Genomic DNA, 20,925 nt, shown 5'->3' on the forward strand with positions numbered 1-20,925 from the left:
CTATGAACACTTCTGTATGGGCAGCTGTATTATTTGGGAGGGCTTGACTTTTGGAACATACTTTTGGCCAATGATGAACTAAGAGAATTCTTAGGACCAAAATGTCAGTTTTTATATAGACGTGGCAAAACATTGGGTGCTCTGTTCTTTGACTATAAGAACAAGGAAAGTGGGGGAGCCATTTACAAACAAATGACCATGGCTGGAGACCAACTTTTGGGTACCTTTCCATGGGGACATTGTGGATCCTGTCAACAAGTTAGTAAACTTAAACAATTTACTAGTGCAAATACAAGTAGAGTTTATGATTCCAAAGTTTTTGGAAACTGTAGCAGTAGTTGGGTTATCTATTTGGCCACCTGCCAGTGTTCTGCCTTTTATGTTGATCAAAGTTCTCGTTCATTGAGAACCCGTATGAATGAGCACAAGAGGGACATCAAAAACAAAAAGAGAGCAATGCCCTCTATAGACATACCCTCAAGCATCATAATGCCAAATTCATGTTCATGATCATAGATTGAATTACTGGAGACAGAAGTAACTTACAAGGTTGGCACAGCATCCTCAATCATAAAGAAAAGTATTGAATCATTAACCTTGGGGCACTATTTTCCCTGGTCTTAATGGTCATCTGTGAACTGCTATAAACATATGCAGGATATTTTTTAAGGATGTTGTGCAATGTGAACAAGCTTCCTGACTTTTCATATATTTTTGGAAATGTATTTTGTGTATACCACATGATATCATTTATACTATTTCACATATACCATATTTTTGATTGGTATAAATATTTAAAGATTATTATTGGTAGTCCAGGAATTATCTGACCAGCAGGTTCAATGGATATGAGTGTAGACACATCTTTATATTGTAAAAATTTTTATGTATATAGTCTTACCTAGACAATTATCTATATACTTATACTTCAAGCAGCAATATATATATCTATTATGTTTACACATTATATTTTTATATATTATTGTTAATTATACTGGAGCTTAATTACTTAGACTAACTTTGTTTATTTATGTATAGACCTACTAGATGTATACTTCAATTAATTAACATATGGTATATGCATCATATCAAATGTATATATTTTTTGGTTTAATTATATTTTTGGTTTAAAGAATATTGGTATGCCTTGTCACTACATAGTATCAACCTGTTGTTATCCGAATTTCTCTTATCCCGTTTACAATATAGTGTAATTTTAAATGTGTGAATTATTTTGAGTGGGAACATACCATGTGTCCCATTGGTTGGGGTAGTGTATAAATATTCATTACTTGCCTGTATGCAACATTGACTTTTTCACTGAAGAAGGTTGTTTAGCCGAAACCAGTTTGAACAAGAAGTTATGTGTTTCATCAATAAAATACTTCAATTTTTCCTTTTTTTGGAGTCCAGTGTTTGAGTATCACATTTGCTGGCCATTGGTGTTTGTTCTTGAATGGTTGGGCCGTGTATACCATATGAGTAAAGCATAGAATTCAGGGCTTGACTTTTTGGCATGTTATCACTAAGTAGTAGGAAGTCTGCCTTAGAAAAGTTCCTAAATATTATGGGGTTAGCCCTGTGAGATATATACTACACCTAACTGGCACTGGGATATACAGACAAATTTTCTCTTTTTCTTTTGTACAATAAATTATTCACAGAAATTCCTTTAGGAGAGGCCAGAGGATTAGGATCATGTAATGCATGATGTTATTTTGTCAGACTATTTTCCATACACACACCTTTCTCTGATATGCTTCTCTTAATCAAGCAACACCCAGACCATACACGTACTTGTTTTTCATGGGCCTAAGAACTTTGATATGCTTATAATTGAGTACTATACAGGCTGATGTTCTCAAACCCAGGATCCAGTGATAGGTTTCATAATGTGATTTATGTTTACATTCAGGACCCCTGCCATGTAATACTGGTATAAATATTTGAATTAATTAAATCTCCTGAGTTCAAGTCCAGTTGTTGATTTTCCTGGCTTAAGTCAACTCTTACTCATCCTGCAACAAACAAATTTGAATGCAGGGTATATACAATATACTAATCCACTCCAATGAGTGCTGAATTTGATATGGTTGGTTTATTTCTGTAGACACAAACACGGAAGAGATGATCCAGAAAGAGAAGGAGCAAAATGCACAGGGTGACCCCTGTTTAGAAATGAAGGACTCAGCTAGAGCAGGTAAGTCTGTTTTAAAATCCCATCTGCGTTATTACTCAGAATTTACAACTTATCTAAAGATTATTTTAGCTAACAATATGAATGATATAATAAATTTAATTATAACAATTGCTTATCTTTTATTAGAAATCTTATAGTTAAATGGAAAAAACTTCTGTTTACAATGGAAGACAACTCATGATTATTGAAATGATCATTTTACCTAAAATACTTTATATTATACAATCCACGTCATTAACACATCCAAAAACATTAATAAAAGAATTCAACTCAATGGTTCAGACGTTTTTGTGGTTTCCAAAAAAAGCAAGAGTAGCTTTTATACATCATATGAGGGGCTGGTCCTTAGGAGGAATAAGTTTCCCTGATATAGAAATATATTCTATTTCTTCTGTGATGAAAACGTTTTCTTTTTTAATCAATGAACAATTTTCAGCTAAATGGAAAACATTTCGAGTTCTTTTGTTTAACATGTTAGCATTATCTAATTCTGATAAACTGTTAGTTTTAAACAATCCATTTATTTGGGTTTTAAAAATCATTTTATTATGAATAAACTTCCAAAAAACATTCCTTATGACATGCCACTCATATAGAAGCAATTTCAAAAGTTTATCTTAAGAAATATAAATTATAAAACGTGGATATTTATCCGATTTCCTATTGCTTACACAAAAAATATTATTCCTACCTCAATCTCTTCTAATACGATTTTGCTTAAAGATTAGAATCTCATCTATTGGTCTCAGTTCTTTGCTGGGATGAACTAACTTCATTAGAATATCTAACAATTATATATGATTTAAATAAAGATTCAAGGTTACCACTACAATCATATAGACAATTTATGATTGATAAAATTAATTCATTTCCACTAAGCACAGAATCATCTGTTCTCAAATTAATACATGTTTTGGTCATACTTACTCAACAGAGCTCATTCAGTGAATGTACTTTCAAAGTTCTATAGAGTAATCAAGGGTGGAACGGAATGTAATTTAGGTAACTATTAGAATTATTTCTCCTTAATAAATAATAATACTTCTGTTGATGATAAAAAATTATATTGGAATCATCTAAGTTGACTACCTTTTTGCTCAGATGGAGATTGTTTTCTTGGAAATTTACGTAAAGGGTTTTCTACACACCCCATACATTGAAACAGATTGGAAGAAAAGGGTATTATGTTGGAGATGTAAAATGGATACCAGATGGAGTGGACAAAATACAGAGATCTGAGTGACTCCACAAGTGACCATCCTCTTTAACCAGTTTATCCCTTAACGTCCTGTATCCGAACTGAGAGCCAGAGGGGTCCCCATTACATAACATAGAGGTTTATGGCTACATCCATGAGTTTGTTTACAATATTTGAGTGGGGTATTTATATCAAATGACTTAGCCAGGTGACGGTAGGCAGTATGGAACATTTTGCCCTCACCCATTCTTCTGATGACCCTCTCAGAGATGCTCAACATGCTGAGTAGGCTGATCTTCTCTTGATGAAACAATACTGTGTTGGATCCAGTGTTTGAAAATTAACTATGTCCTTATTTACCATTTCTATGATTATTCTTTCCACTGTTTTTTGTATGAGACTACTCAGAATTTTGGGATTTTAACTCCTATGGTGTGCTTATGTCCACCTTGTGTAAATGGATGACATGCAGTTCTCCATTAGCTTAGTACAAAGTCTTTTGGGAGGCTGTGGTTAAACAATGTCTCCAGTAGTCCTGATAGGTTGTGTTTCAGGCTTTTTAGGATGCATTCCTATGATATTATCTGGGCCTATTGTTGCAGTATTTTTGGCTTTAGAGGGGGCATGAAACTTCTGCTCCCTAGTAATAGATGGGAGGAAGATGTTTGATGGTATTTGCTAGGGGGCAAACAAGGAAGGGGGTTAAAACCAAAGCTGAATTTGACTGCCAGCAGTTTTACTATATCTTATGGCTTTCCATGTAAGCAGTTCCTTTTATAATCAGTTCTCACATTGCTGTGTGTTCCTTTTAATGTTTCAGACATAGCTAAAGAAAGCCTTGTGGTTGCCCTTTGCCTGTGAAACTGTCATTATCTCAAATTTGGCTTTAGTAGATTTCATTTGACCTCTTAGTTGTTTAGATTGATGACAGTGTCTTTATCATGCTGGGCATAGCCTCCTAATCTTGGATGTCACTTTTTTCCATTTGTTGTATAAGCTGCTTATTATTAGATTACATCAGGGTGGCTTGTTTTTTGAGTGAACTCCAAGCTTAATTGTGCTAGGTACAGCTGTCTCTATGCATTTATTGAAATGATTGTACAGTTTTTCTATGAACACTTCTGTATGGGCAGCTGTATTCCTTGGGAGGGCTTGACTTTTGGAACATACTTTTGGCCAATGATCAACTAAGAGAATTCTTAGGACCAAAATGTCAGTTTTTATATAGACGTGGCAGAACATTGGGTGCTCTGTTCTTTCACTATAAGAACAAGGAAAGTGGGGGAGCCATTTACAAACAAATGACCATGGCTGGAGACCAACTTTTGGGTACCTTTCCATGGGGACATTGTGGATCCTGTCAACAAGTTAGTAAACTTAAACAATTTACTAGTGCAAATACAAGTAGAGTTTATGATTCCAAAGTTTTTGGAAACTGTAGCAGTAGTTGGGTTATCTATTTGGCCACCTGCCAGTGTTCTGCCTTTTATGTTGATCAAAGTTCTCGTTCATTGAGAACCCGTATGAATGAGCACAAGAGGGACATCAAAAACAAAAAAGAGCAATGCCCTCTATAGACATACCCTCAAGCATCATAATGCCAAATTCATGTTCATGATCATAGATTGAATTACTGGAGACAGAAGTAACTTACAAGGTTGGCACAGCATCCTCAATCATAAAGAAAAGTATTGAATCATTAACCTTGGGGCACTATTTTCCCCTGGTCTTAATGGTCATCTGTGAACTGCTATAAACATATGCAGGATATTTTTTAAGGATGTTGTGCAATGTGAACAAGCTTCCTGACTTTTCATATATTTTTGGAAATGTATTTTGTGTATACCACATGATATCATTTATACTATTTCACATATACCATATTTTTGATTGGTATAAATATTTAAAGATTATTATTGGTAGTCCAGGAATTATCTGACCAGCAGGTTCAATGTATATGAGTGTAGACACATCTTTATATTGTAAAAATTTTTATGTATATAGTCTTACCTAGACAATTATCTATGTACTTATACTTCAAACAGCAATATATATATCTATTATGTTTACACATTATATTTTTATATATTATTGTTAATTATACTGGAGCTTAATTACTTAGACTAACTTTGTTTATTTATGTATAGACCTACTAGATGTATACTTCAATTAATTTACATATGGTATATGCATCATATCAAATGTATATATTTTTTGGTTTAATTATATTTTTGGTTTAAAGAATATTGGTATGCCTTGTCACTACATAGTATCAACCTGTTGTTATCCGAATTTCTCTTATCCCGTTTACAATATAGTGTAATTTTAAATGTGTGAATTATTTTGAGTGGGAACATACCATGTGTCCCATTGGTTGGGGTAGTGTATAAATATTCATTACTTGCCTGTATGCAACATTGACTTTTTCACTGAAGAAGGTTGTTTAGCCGAAACCAGTTTGAACAAGAAGTTATGTGTTTCATCAATAAAATACTTCAATTTTTCCTTTTTTTGGAGTCCAGTGTTTGAGTATCACATTTGCTGGCCATTGGTGTTTGTTCTTGAATGGTTGGGCCGTGCATACCATATGAGTAAAGCATAGAGTTCAGGGCTTGACTTTTTGGCATGTTATCACTAAGTAGTAGGAAGTCTGCCTTAGAAAAGTTCCTAAATATTATGGGGTTAGCCCTGTGAGATATATACTACACCTAACTGGCACTGGGATATACAGACAAATTTTCTCTTTTTCTTTTGTACAATAAATTATTCACAGAAATTCCTTTAGGAGAGGCCAGAGGATTAGGATCATGTAATGCATGATGTTATTTTGTCAGACTATTTTCCATACACACACCTTTCTCTGATATGCTTCTCTTAATCAAGCAACACCCAGACCATACACGTACTTGTTTTTCATGGGCCTAAGAACTTTGATATGCTTATAATTGAGTACTATACAGGCTGATGTTCTCAAACCCAGGATCCAGTGATAGGTTTCATAATGTGATTTATGTTTACATTCAGGACCCCTGCCATGTAATACTGGTATAAATATTTGAATTAATTAAAGCTCCTGAGTTCAAGTCTAGTTGTTGATTTTCCTGGCTTAAGTCAACTCTTACTCATCCTGCAACAAACAAATTTGAATGCAGGGTATATACAATATACTAATCCACTCCAATGAGTGCTGAATTTGATATGGTTGGTTTATTTCTGTAGACACAAACACGGAAGAGATGATCCAGAAAGAGAAGGAACAAAATGCACAGGGTGACCCCTGTTTAGAAATGAAGGACTCAGCTAGAGCAGGTATGTCTGTTTTAAAATTCCATCTGCGTTATTACTCAGAATTTACAACTTATCTAAAGATTATTTTAGCTAACAATATGAATGATATAATAAATTTAATTATAACAATTGCTTATCTTTTATTAGAAATCTTATAGTTAAATGGAAAAAACTTCTGTTTACAATGGAAGAGACTCATGATTATTGAAATGATCATTTTACCTAAAATACTTTATATTATACAATCCACGTCATTAACACATCCAAAAACATTAATAAAAGAATTCAACTCAATGGTTCAGACGTTTTTGTGGTTTCCAAAAAAAGCAAGAGTAGCTTTTATACATCATATGAGGGGCTGGTCCTTAGGAGGAATAAGTTTCCCTGATATAAAAATATATTCTATTTCTTCTGTGATGAAAACGTTTTCTTTTTTAATCAATGAACAATTTTCAGCTAAATGGAAAACATTTTGAGTTCTTTTGTTTAACATGTTAGCATTATCTAATTCTGATAAACTGTTAGTTTTAAACAATCCATTTATTTGGGTTTTAAAAATCATTTTATTATGAATAAACTTCCAAAAAACATTCCGTATGACATGCCACTCATCTAGAAGCAATTTCAAAAGTTTATCTTAAGAAATATAAATTATAAAACGTGGATATTTATCCGATTTCCTATTGCTTACACAAAAAATATTATTCCTACCTCAATCTCTTCTAATACGATTTTGCTTAAAGATTAGAATCTCATCTATTGGTCTCAGTTCTTTGCTGGGATGAACTAACTTCATTAGAATATCTAACAATTATATATGATTTAAATAAAGATTCAAGGTTACCACTACAATCATATAGACAATTTATGATTGATAAAATTAATTCATTTCCACTAAGCACAGAATCATCTGTTCTCAAATTAATACATGTTTTGGTCATACTTACTCAACAGAGCTCATTCAGTGAATGTACTTTCAAAGTTCTATAGAGTAATCAAGGGTGGAACGGAATGTAATTTAGGTAACTATTAGAATTATTTCTCCTTAATAAATAATAATACTTCTGTTGATGATAAAAAATTATATTGGAATCATCTAAGTTGACTACCTTTTTGCTCAGATGGAGATTGTTTTCTTGGAAATTTACGTAAAGGGTTTTCTACACACCCCATACATTGGAACAGATTGGAAGAAAAGGGTATTATGTTGGAGATGTAAAATGGATACCAGATGGAGTGGACAAAATACAGAGATCTGAGTGACTCCACAAGTGACCATCCTCTTTAACCAGTTTATCCCCTAACGTCCTGTATCCGAACTGAGAGCCAGAGGGGTCCCCATTACATAACATAGAGGTTTATGGCTACATCCATGAGTTTGTTTACAATATTTGAGTGGGGTATTTATATCAAATGACTTAGCCAGGTGACGGTAGGCAGTATGGAACATTTTGCCCTCACCCATTCTTCTGATGACCCTCTCAGAGATGCTCAACATGCTGAGTAGGCTGATCTTCTCTTGATGAAACAAAACTGTGTTGGATCCAGTGTTTGAAAATTAACTATGTCCTTATTTGCCATTTCTATGATTATTCTTTCCACTGTTTTTTGTATGAGACTACTCAGAATTTTGGGATTTTAACTCCTATGGTGTGCTTATGTCCACCTTGTGTAAATGGATGACATGCAGTTCTCCATTAGCTTAGTACAAAGTCTTTCGGGAGGCTGTGGTTAAACAATGTCTCCAGTGGTCCTGATAGGTTGTGTTTCAGGCTTTTTAGGATGCATTCCTATGATATTATCTGGGCCTATTGTTGCAGTATTTTTGGCTTTAGAGGGGGCATGAAACTTCTGCTCCCTAGTAATAGATGGGAGGAAGATGTTTGATGGTATTTGCTAGGGGGCAAACAAGGAAGGGGGTTAAAACCAAAGCTGAATTTGACTGCCAGCAGTTTTACTATATCTTATGGCTTTCCATGTAAGCAGTTCCTTTTATAATCAGTTCTCACATTGCTGTGTGTTCCTTTTAATGTTTCAGACATAGCTAAAGAAAGCCTTGTGGTTGCCCTTTGCCTGTGAAACTGTCATTATCTCAAATTTGGCTTTAGTAGATTTCATTTGACCTCTTAGTTGTTTAGATTGATGACAGTGTCTTTATCATGCTGGGCATAGCCTCTCCTAATCTTGGATGTCACTTTTTTCCATTTGTTGTATAAGCTGCTTATTATTAGATTACATCAGGGTGGCTTGTTTTTTGAGTGAACTCCAAACTTAATTGTGCTAGGTACAGCTGTCTCTATGCATTTATTGAAATGATTGTACAGTTTTTCTATGAACACTTCTGTATGGGCAGCTGTATTCCTTGGGAGGGCTTGACTTTTGGAACATACTTTTGGCCAATGATCAACTAAGAGAATTCTTAGGACCAAAATGTCAGTTTTTATATAGACGTGGCAAAACACTGGGTGCTCTGTTCTTTCACTATAAGAACAAGGAAAGTGGGGGAGCCATTTATAAACAAATGACCATGGCTGGAGACCAACTTTTGGGTACCTTTCCATGGGGACATTGTGGATCCTGTCAACAAGTTAGTAAACTTAAACAATTTACTAGTGCAAATACAAGTAAAGTTTATGATTCCAAAGTTTTTGGAAACTGTAGCAGTAGTTGGGTTATCTATTTGGCCACCTGCCAGTGTTCTGCCTTTTATGTTGATCAAAGTTCTCGTTCATTGAGAACCCGTATGAATGAGCACAAGAGGGACATCAAAAACAAAAAAGAGAGCAATGCCCTCTATAGACATACACTCAAGCATCATAATGCCAAATTCATGTTCATGATCATAGATTGAATTACTGGAGACAGAAGTAACTTACAAGGTTGGCACAGCATCCTCAATCATAAAGAAAAGTATTGAATCATTAACCTTGGGGCACTATTTCCCCTGGTCTTAATGGTCATCTGTGAACTGCTATAAACATATGCAGGATATTTTTTAAGGATGTTGTGCAATGTGAACAAGCTTCCTGACTTTTCATATATTTTTGGAAATGTACTTTGTGTATACCACATGATATCATTTATACTATTTCACATATACCATATTTTTGATTGGTATAAATATTTAAAGATTATTATTGGTAGTCCAGGAATTATCTCACCAGCAGGTTCAATGGATATGAGTGTAGACACATCTTTATATTGTAAAAATTTTTATGTATATAGTCTTACCTAGACAATTATCTATGTACTTATACTTCAAACAGCAATATATATATCTATTATGTTTACACATTATATTTTTATATATTATTGTTAATTATACTGGAGCTTAATTACTTAGACTAACTTTATTTATGTATAGACCTACTAGATGTATACTTCAATTAATTAACATATGGTATATGCATCATATCAAATGTATATATTTTTTGGTTTAATTATATTTTTGGTTTAAAGAATATTGGTATGCCTTGTCACTACATAGTATCAACCTGTTGTTATCCGAATTTCTCTTATCCTGTTTACAATATAGTGTAATTTTAAATGTGTGAATTATTTTGAGTGGGAACATACCATGTGTCCCATTGGTTGGGGTAGTGTATAAATATTCATTACTTGCCTGTATGCAACATTGACTTTTTCACTGAAGAAGGTTGTTTAGCCGAAACCAGTTTGAACAAGAAGTTATGTGTTTCATCAATAAAATACTTCAATTTTTCCTTTTTTTGGAGTCCAGTGTTTGAGTATCACATTTGCTGGCCATTGGTGTTTGTTCTTGAATGGTTGGGCCGTGCATACCATATGAGTAAAGCATAGAGTTCAGGGCTTGACTTTTTGGCATGTTATCACTAAGTAGTAGGAAGTCTGCCTTAGAAAAGTTCCTAAATATTATGGGGTTAGCCCTGTGAGATATATACTACACCTAACTGGCACTGGGATATACAGACAAATTTTCTCTTTTTCTTTTGTACAATAAATTATTCACAGAAATTCCTTTAGGAGAGGCCAGAGGATTAGGATCATGTAATGCATGATGTTATTTTGTCAGACTATTTTCCATACACACACCTTTCTCTGATATGCTTCTCTTAATCAAGCAACACCCAGACCATACACGTACTTGTTTTTCATGGGCCTAAGAACTTTGATATGCTTATAATTGAGTACTATACAGGCTGATGTTCTCAAACCCAGGATCCAGTGATAGGTTTCATAATGTGATTTATGTTTACATTCAGGACCCCTGCCATGTAATACTGGTATAAATATTTGAATTAATTAAAGCTCCTGAGTTCAAGTCCAGTTGTTGATTTTCCTGGCTTAAGTCAACTCTTACTCATCCTGCAACAAACAAATTTGAATGCAGGGTATATACAATATACTAATCCACTCCAATGAGTGCTGAATTTGATATGGTTGGTTTATTTCTGTAGACACAAACACGGAAGAGATGATCCAGAAAGAGAAGGAGCAAAATGCACAGGGTGACCCCTGTTTAGAAATGAAGGACTCAGCTAGAGCAGGTAAGTCTGTTTTAAAATCCCATCTGCGTTATTACTCAGAATTTACAACTTATCTAAAGATTATTTTAGCTAACAATATGAATGATATAATAAATTTAATTATAACAATTGCTTATCTTTTATTAGAAATCTTATAGTTAAATGGAAAAAAACTTCTGTTTACAATGGAAGAGACTCATGATTATTGAAATGATCATTTTACCTAAAATACTTTATATTATACAATCCACGTCATTAACACATCCAAAAACATTAATAAAAGAATTCAACTCAATGGTTCAGACGTTTTTGTGGTTTCCAAAAAAAGCAAGAGTAGCTTTTATACATCATATGAGGGGCTGGTCCTTAGGAGGAATAAGTTTCCCTGGTATAGAAATATATTCTATTTCTTCTGTGATGAAAACGTTTTCTTTTTTAATCAATGAACAATTTTCAGCTAAATGGAAAACATTTCGAGTTCTTTTGTTTAACATGTTAGCATTATCTAATTCTGATAAACTGTTAGTTTTAAACAATCCATTTATTTGGGTTTTAAAATCATTTTATTATGAATAAACTTCCAAAAAACATTCCTTATGACATGCCACTCATATAGAAGCAATTTCAAAAGTTTATCTTAAGAAATATAAATTATAAAACGTGGATATTTATCCGATTTCCTATTGCTTACACAAAAATATTATTCCTACCTCAATCTCTTCTAATACGATTTTGCTTAAAGATTAGAATCTCATCTATTGGTCTCAGTTCTTTGCTGGGATGAACTAACTTCATTAGAATATCTAACAATTATATATGATTTAAATAAAGATTCAAGGTTACCACTACAATCATATAGACAATTTATGATTGATAAAATTAATTCATTTCCACTAAGCACAGAATCATCTGTTCTCAAATTAATACATGTTTTGGTCATACTTACTCAACAGAGCTCATTCAGTGAATGTACTTTCAAAGTTCTATAGAGTAATCAAGGGTGGAACGGAATGTAATTTAGGTAACTATTAGAATTATTTCTCCTTAATAAATAATAATACTTCTGTTGATGATAAAAATTATATTGGAATCATCTAAGTTGACTACCTTTTGCTCAGATGGAGATTGTTTTCTTGGAAATTTACGTAAAGGGTTTTCTACACACCCCATACATTGGAACAGATTGGAAGAAAAGGGTATTATGTTGGAGATGTAAAATGGATACCAGATGGAGTGGACAAAATACAGAGATCTGAGTGACTCCACAAGTGACCATCCTCTTTAACCAGTTTATCCCCTAACGTCCTGTATCCGAACTGAGAGCCAGAGGGGTCCCCATTACATAACATAGAGGTTTATGGCTACATCCATGAGTTTGTTTACAATATTTGAGTGGGGTATTTATATCAAATGACTTAGCCAGGTGACGGTAGGCAGTATGGAACATTTTGCCCTCACCCATTCTTCTGATGACCCTCTCAGAGATGCTCAACATGCTGAGTAGGCTGATCTTCTCTTGATGAAACAAAACTGTGTTGGATCCAGTGTTTGAAAATTAACTATGTCCTTATTTGCCATTTCTATGATTATTCTTTCCACTGTTTTTTGTATGAGACTACTCAGAATTTTGGGATTTTAACTCCTATGGTGTGCTTATGTCCACCTTGTGTAAATGGATGACATGCAGTTCTCCATTAGCTTAGTACAAAGTCTTTCAGGAGGCTGTGGTTAAACAATGTCTCCAGTGGTCCTGATAGGTTGTGTTTCAGGCTTTTTAGGATGCATTCCTATGATATTATCTGGGCCTATTGTTGCAGTATTTTTGGCTTTAGAGGGGGCATGAAACTTCTGCTCCCTAGTAATAGATGGGAGGAAGATGTTTGATGGTATTTGCTAGGGGGCAAACAAGGAAGGGGGTTAAAACCAAAGCTGAATTTGACTGCCAGCAGTTTTACTATATCTTATGGCTTTCCATGTAAGCAGTTCCTTTTATAATCAGTTCTCACATTGCTGTGTGTTCCTTTTAATGTTTCAGACATAGCTAAAGAAAGCCTTGTGGTTGCCCTTTGCCTGTGAAACTGTCATTATCTCAAATTTGGCTTTAGTAGATTTCATTTGACCTCTTAGTTGTTTAGATTGATGACAGTGTCTTTATCATGCTGGGCATAGCCTCTCCTAATCTTGGATGTCACTTTTTTCCATTTGTTGTATAAGCTGCTTATTATTAGATTACATCAGGGTGGCTTGTTTTTTGAGTGAACTCCAAGCTTAATTGTGCTAGGTACAGCTGTCTCTATGCATTTATTGAAATGATTGTACAGTTTTTCTATGAACACTTCTGTATGGGCAGCTGTATTCCTTGGGAGGGCTTGACTTTTGGAACATACTTTTGGCCAATGATCAACTAAGAGAATTCTTAGGACCAAAATGTCAGTTTTTATATAGACGTGGCAAAACATTGGGCGCTCTGTTCTTTCACTATAAGAACAAGGAAAGTGGGGGAGCCATTTACAAACAAATGACCATGGCTGGAGACCAACTTTTGGGTACCTTTCCATGGGGACATTGTGGATCCTGTCAACAAGTTAGTAAACTTAAACAATTTACTAGTGCAAATACAAGTAGAGTTTATGATTCCAAAGTTTTTGGAAACTGTAGCAGTAGTTGGGTTATCTATTTGGCCACCTGCCAGTGTTCTGCCTTTTATGTTGATCAAAGTTCTCGTTCATTGAGAACCCGTATGAATGAGCACAAGAGGGACATCAAAAACAAAAAAGAGAGCAATGCCCTCTATAGACATACCCTCAAGCATCATAATGCCAAATTCATGTTCATGATCATAGATTGAATTACTGGAGACAGAAGTAACTTACAAGGTTGGCACAGCATCCTCAATCATAAAGAAAAGTATTGAATCATTAACCTTGGGGCACTATTTTCCCCTGGTCTTAATGGTCATCTGTGAACTGCTATAAACATATGCAGGATATTTTTTAAGGATGTTGTGCAATGTGAACAAGCTTCCTGACTTTTCATATATTTTTGGAAATGTATTTTGTGTATACCACATGATATCATTTATACTATTTCACATATACCATATTTTTGATTGGTATAAATATTTAAAGATTATTATTGGTAGTCCAGGAATTATCTGACCAGCAGGTTCAATGGATATGAGTGTAGACACATCTTTATATTGTAAAAATTTTTATGTATATAGTCTTACCTAGACAATTATCTATGTACTTATACTTCAAACAGCAATATATATATCTATTATGTTTACACATTATATTTTTATATATTATTGTTAATTATACTGGAGCTTAATTACTTAGACTAACTTTGTTTATTTATGTATAGACCTACTAGATGTATACTTCAATTAATTAACATATGGTATATGCATCATATCAAATGTATATATTTTTTGGTTTAATTATATTTTTGGTTTAAAGAATATTGGTATGCCTTGTCACTACATAGTATCAACCTGTTGTTATCCGAATTTCTCTTATGCCGTTTACAATATAGTGTAATTTTAAATGTGTGAATTATTTTGAGTGGGAACATACCATGTGTCCCATTGGTTGGGGTAGTGTATAAATATTCATTACTTGCCTGTATGCAACATTGACTTTTCACTGAAGAAGGTTGTTTAGCGAAACCAGTTTGAACAAGAAGTTATGTGTTTCATCAATAAAATACTTCAATTTTTCCTTTTTTTGGAGTCCAGTGTTTGAGTATCACATTTGCTGGCCATTGGTGTTTGTTCTTGAATGGTTGGGCCGTGCATACCATATGAGTAAAGCATAGAGTTCAGGGCTTGACTTTTGGCATGTTATCACTAAGTAGTAGGAAGTCTGCCTTAGAAAAGTTCCTAAATATTATGGGGTTAGCCCTGTGAGATATATACTACACCTAACTGGCACTGGGATATACAGACAAATTTTCTCTTTTTCTTTTGTACAATAAATTATTCACAGAAATTCCTTTAGGAGAGGCCAGAGGATTAGGATCATGTAATGCATGATGTTATTTTGTCAGACTATTTTCCATACACACACCTTTCTCTGATATGCTTCTCTTAATCAAGCAACACCCAGACCATACACGTACTTGTTTTTCATGGGCCTAAGAACTTTGATATGCTTATAATTGAGTACTATACAGGCTGATATTCTCAAACCCAGGATCCAGTGATAGGTTTCATAATGTGATTTATGTTTACATTCAGGACCCCTGCCATGTAATACTGGTATAAATATTTGAATTAATTAAAGCTCCTGAGTTCAAGTCCAGTTGTTGATTTTCCTGGCTTAAGTCAACTCTTACTCATCCTGCAACAAACAAATTTGAATGCAGGGTATATACAATATACTAATCCACTCCAATGAGTGCTGAATTTGATATGGTTGGTTTATTTCTGTAGACACAAACACGGAAGAGATGATCCAGAAAGAGAAGGAGCAAAATGCACAGGGTGACCCCTGTTTAGAAATGAAGGACTCAGCTAGAGCAGGTAAGTCTGTTTTAAAATCCCATCTGCGTTATTACTCAGAATTTACAACTTATCTAAAGATTATTTTAGCTAACAATATGAATGATGTAATAAATTTAATTATAACGATTGCTTATCTTTTATTAGAAATCTTATAGTTAAATGGAAAAAACTTCTGTTTACAATGGAAGAGACTCATGATTATTGAAATGATCATTTTACCTAAAATACTTTATATTATACAATCCACGTCATTAACACATCCAAAAACATTAATAAAAGAATTCAACTCAATGGTTCAGATGTTTTTGTGGTTTCCAAAAAAAGCAAGAGTAGCTTTTATACATCATATGAGGGGCTGGTCCTTAGGAGGAATAAGTTTCCCTGATATAGAAATATATTCTATTTCTTCTGTGATGAAAACGTTTTCTTTTTTAATCAATGAACAATTTTCAGCTAAATGGAAAACATTTCGAGTTCTTTTGTTTAACATGTTAGCATTATCTAATTCTGATAAACTGTTAGTTTTAAACAATCCATTTATTTGGGTTTTAAAAATCATTTTATTATGAATAAACTTCCAAAAAACATTCCTTATGACATGCCACTCATATAGAAGCAATTTCAAAAGATTAACTTAAGAAATATAAATTATAAAACGTGGATATTTATCCGATTTCCTATTGCTTACACAAAAAATATTATTCCTACCTCAATCTCTTCTAATACGATTTTGCTTAAAGATTAGAATCTCATCTATTGGTCTCAGTTCTTTGCTGGGATGAACTAACTTCATTAGAATATCTAACAATTATATATGATTTAAATAAAGATTCAAGGTTACCACTACAATCATATAGACAATTTATGATTGATAAAATTAATTCATTTCCACTAAGCACAGAATCATCTGTTCTCAAATTAATACATGTTTTGGTCATACTTACTCAACAGAGCTCATTCAGTGAATGTACTTTCAAAGTTCTATAGAGTAATCAAGGGTGGAACGGAATGTAATTTAGGTAACTATTAGAATTATTTCTCCTTAATAAATAATAATACTTCTGTTGATGATAAAAAATTATATTGGAATCATCTAAGTTGACTACCTTTTCGCTCAGATGGAGATTGTTTTCTTGGAAATTTACGTAAAGGGTTTTCTACACACCCCATACATTGGAACAGATTGGAAGAAAAGGGTATTATGTTGGAGATGTAAAATGGATACCAGATGGAGTGGACAAAATACAGAGATCTGAGTGACTCCACAAGTGACCATCCTCTTTAACCAGTTTATCCCCTAACGTCCTGTATCCGAACTGAGAGCCAGAGGGGTCCCCATTACATAACATAGAGGTTTATGGCTACATCCATGAGTTTGTTTACAATATTTGAGTGGGGTATTTATATCAAATGACTTAGCCAGGTGACGGTAGGCAGTATGGAACATTTTGCCCTCACCCATTCTTCTGATGACCCTCTCAGAGATGCTCAACATGCTGAGTAGGCTGATCTTCTCTTGATGAAACAAAACTGTGTTGGATCCAGTGTTTGAAAATTAACTATGTCCTTATTTACCATTTCTATGATTATTCTTTCCACTGTTTTTTGTATGAGACTACTCAGAATTATGGGATTTTAACTCCTATGGTGTGCTTATGTCCACCTTGTGTAAATGGATGACATGCAGTTCTCCATTAGCTTAGTACAAAGTCTTTCGGGAGGCTGTGGTTAAACAATGTCTCCAGTAGTCCTGATAGGTTGTGTTTCAGGCTTTTTAGGATGCATTCCTATGATATTATCTGGGCCTACTGTTGCAGTATTTTTGGCTTTAGAGGGGGCATGAAACTTCTGCTCCCTAGTAATAGATGGGAGGAAGATGTTTGATGGTATTTGCTAGGGGGCAAACAAGGAAGGGGGTTAAAACCAAAGCTGAATTTGACTGCCAGCAGTTTTACTATATCTTATGGCTTTCCATGTAAGCAGTTCCTTTTATAATCAGTTCTCACATTGCTGTGTGTTCCTTTTAATGTTTCAGACATAGCTAAAGAAAGCCTTGTGGTTGCCCTTTGCCTGTGAAACTGTCATTATCTCAAATTTGGCTTTAGTAGATTTCATTTGACCTCTTAGTTGTTTAGATTGATGACAGTGTCTTTATCATGCTGGGCATAGCCTCTCCTAATCTTGGATGTCACTTTTTTCCATTTGTTGTATAAGCTGCTTATTATTAGATTACATCAGGGTGGCTTGTTTTTTGAGTGAACTCCAAGCTTAATTGTGCTAGGTACAGCTGTCTCTATGCAGTTATTGAAATGATTGTACAGTTTTTCTATGAACACTTCTGTATGGGCAGCTGTATTCCTTGGGAGGGCTTGACTTTTGGAACATACTTTTGGCCAATGATCAACTAAGAGAATTCTTAGGACCAAAATGTCAGTTTTTATATAGACGTGGCAAAACATTGGGTGCTCTGTTCTTTCACTATAAGAACAAGGAAAGTGGGGGAGCCATTTACAAACAAATGACCATGGCTGGAGACCAACTTTTGGGTACCTTTCCATGGGGACATTGTGGATCCTGTCAACAAGTTAGTAAACTTAAACAATTTACTAGTGCAAATACAAGTAGAGTTTATGATTCCAAAGTTTTTGGAAACTGTAGCAGTAGTTGGGTTATCTATTTGGCCACCTGCCAGTGTTCTGCCTTTTATGTTGATCAAAGTTCTCGTTCATTGAGAACCCGTATGAATGAGCACAAGAGGGACATCAAAAACAAAAAAGAGAGCAATGCCCTCTATAGACATACCCTCAAGCATCATAATGCCAAATTCATGTTCATGATCATAGATTGAATTACTGGAGACAGAAGTAACTTACAAGGTTGGCACAGCATCCTCAATCATAAAGAAAAGTATTGAATCATTAACCTTGGGGCACTATATTCCCCTGGTCTTAATGGTCATCTGTGAACTGCTATAAACATATGCAGGATATTTTTTAAGGATGTTGTGCAATGTGAACAAGCTTCCTGACTTTTCATATATTTTTGGAAATGTATTTTGTGTATACCACATGATATCATTTATACTATTTCACATATACCATATTTTTGATTGGTATAAATATTTAAAGATTATTATTGGTAGTCCAGGAATTATCTGACCAGCAGGTTCAATGGATATGAGTGTAGACACATCTTTATATTGTAAAAATTTTTATGTATATAGTCTTACCTAGACAATTATCTATGTACTTATACTTCAAACAGCAATATATATATCTATTATGTTTACACATTATATTTTTATATATTATTGTTAATTATACTGGAGCTTAATTACTTAGACTAACTTTGTTTATTTATGTATAGACCTACTAGATGTATACTTCAATTAATTAACATATGGTATATGCATCATATCAAATGTATATATTTTTTGGTTTAATTATATTTTTGGTTTAAAGAATATTGGTATGCCTTGTCACTACATAGTATCAACCTGTTGTTATCCGAATTTCTCTTATCCTGTTTACAATATAGTGTAATTTTAAATGTGTGAATTATTTTGAGTGGGAACATACCATGTGTCCCATTGGTTGGGGTAGTGTATAAATATTCATTACTTGCCTGTATGCAACATTGACTTTTTCACTGAAGAAGGTTGTTTAGCCGAAACCGGTTTGAACAAGAAGTTATGTGTTTCATCAATAAAATACTTCAATTTTTCCTTTTTTTGGAGTCCAGTGTTTGAGTATCACATTTGCTGGCCATTGGTGTTTGTTCTTGAATGGTTGGGCCGTGCATACCATATGAGTAAAGCATAGAGTTCAGGGCTTGACTTTTTGGCATGTTATCACTAAGTAGTAGGAAGTCTGCCTTAGAAAAGTTCCTAAATATTATGGGGTTAGCCCTGTGAGATATATACTACACCTAACTGGCACTGGGATATACAGACAAATTTTCTCTTTTTCTTTTGTACAATAAATTATTCACAGAAATTCCTTTAGGAGAGGCCAGAGGATTAGGATCATGTAATGCATGATGTTATTTTGTCAGACTATTTTCCATACACACACCTTTCTCTGATATGCTTCTCTTAATCAAGCAACACCCAGACCATACACGTACTTGTTTTTCATGGGCCTAAGAACTTTGATATGCTTATAATTGAGTACTATACAGGCTGATGTTCTCAAACCCAGGATCCAGTGATAGGTTTCATAATGTGATTTATGTTTACATTCAGGACCCCTGCCATGTAATACTGGTATAAATATTTGAATTAATTAAAGCTCCTGAGTTCAAGTCCAGTTGTTGATTTTCCTGGCTTAAGTCAACTCTTACTCATCCTGCAACAAACAAATTTGAATGCAGGGTATATACAATATACTAATCCACTCCAATGAGTGCTGAATTTGATATGGTTGGTTTATTTCTGTAGACACAAACACGGAAGAGATGATCCAGAAAGAGAAGGAGCAAAATGCACAGGGTGACCCCTGTTTAGAAATGAAGGAGTCAGCTAGAGCAGGTAAGTCTGTTTTAAAATCCCATCTGCGTTATTACTCAGAATTTACAACTTATCTAAAGATTATTTTAGCTAACAATATGAATGATATAATAAATTTAATTATAACGATTGCTTATCTTTTATTAGAAATCTTATAGTTAAATGGAAAAAACTTCTGTTTACAATGGAAGAGACTCATGATTATTGAAATGATCATTTTACCTAAAATACTTTATATTATACAATCCACGTCATTAACACATCCAAAAACATTAATAAAAGAATTCAACTCAATGGTTCAGACGTTTTTGTGGTTTCCAAAAAAAGCAAGAGTAGCTTTTATACATCATATGAGGGGCTGGTCCTTAGGAGGAATAAGTTTCCCTTGATATAGAAATATATTCTATTTCTTCTGTGATGAAAACGTTTTCTTTTTTAATCAATGAACTATTTTCAGCTAAATGGAAAACATTTTGAGTTCTTTTGTTTAACATGTTAGCATTATCTAATTCTGATAAACTGTTAGTTTTAAACAATCCATTTATTTGGGTTTTAAAAATCATTTTATTATGAATAAACTTCCAAAAAACATTCCTTATGACATGCCACTCATATAGAAGCAATTTCAAAAGTTTATCTTAAGAAATATAAATTATAAAACGTGGATATTTATCCGATTTCCTATTGCTTACACAAAAAATATTATTCCTACCTCAATCT

General features: G+C 33.8%; 1 protein-coding gene across 1 annotated transcript in view; it reads left to right on the plus strand.

Moving 5' to 3' along the window:
• Positions 1-20,363, plus strand: part of LOC122814481 (myb-like protein X) — a 79,944-nt gene extending 59,581 nt beyond the window's left edge. The window contains exons 3-8 of the mRNA XM_044087058.1: positions 2,111-2,200; positions 6,618-6,707; positions 11,123-11,212; positions 15,627-15,716; positions 20,137-20,226; positions 20,353-20,363. Of these exons, the coding sequence (XP_043942993.1) occupies positions 2,111-2,200; positions 6,618-6,707; positions 11,123-11,212; positions 15,627-15,716; positions 20,137-20,226; positions 20,353-20,363 (461 nt within the window). The remainder of the gene's footprint in view (positions 1-2,110; positions 2,201-6,617; positions 6,708-11,122; positions 11,213-15,626; positions 15,717-20,136; positions 20,227-20,352) is intronic.
• Positions 20,364-20,925: the final 562 nt, after the last annotated feature.

Source organism: Protopterus annectens, chromosome 10.part0 (genome assembly GCF_019279795.1).
Source record: "Protopterus annectens isolate FY-2018-M chromosome 10.part0, PAN1.0, whole genome shotgun sequence".
NCBI lineage: Eukaryota > Metazoa > Chordata > Ceratodontiformes > Protopteridae > Protopterus > Protopterus annectens.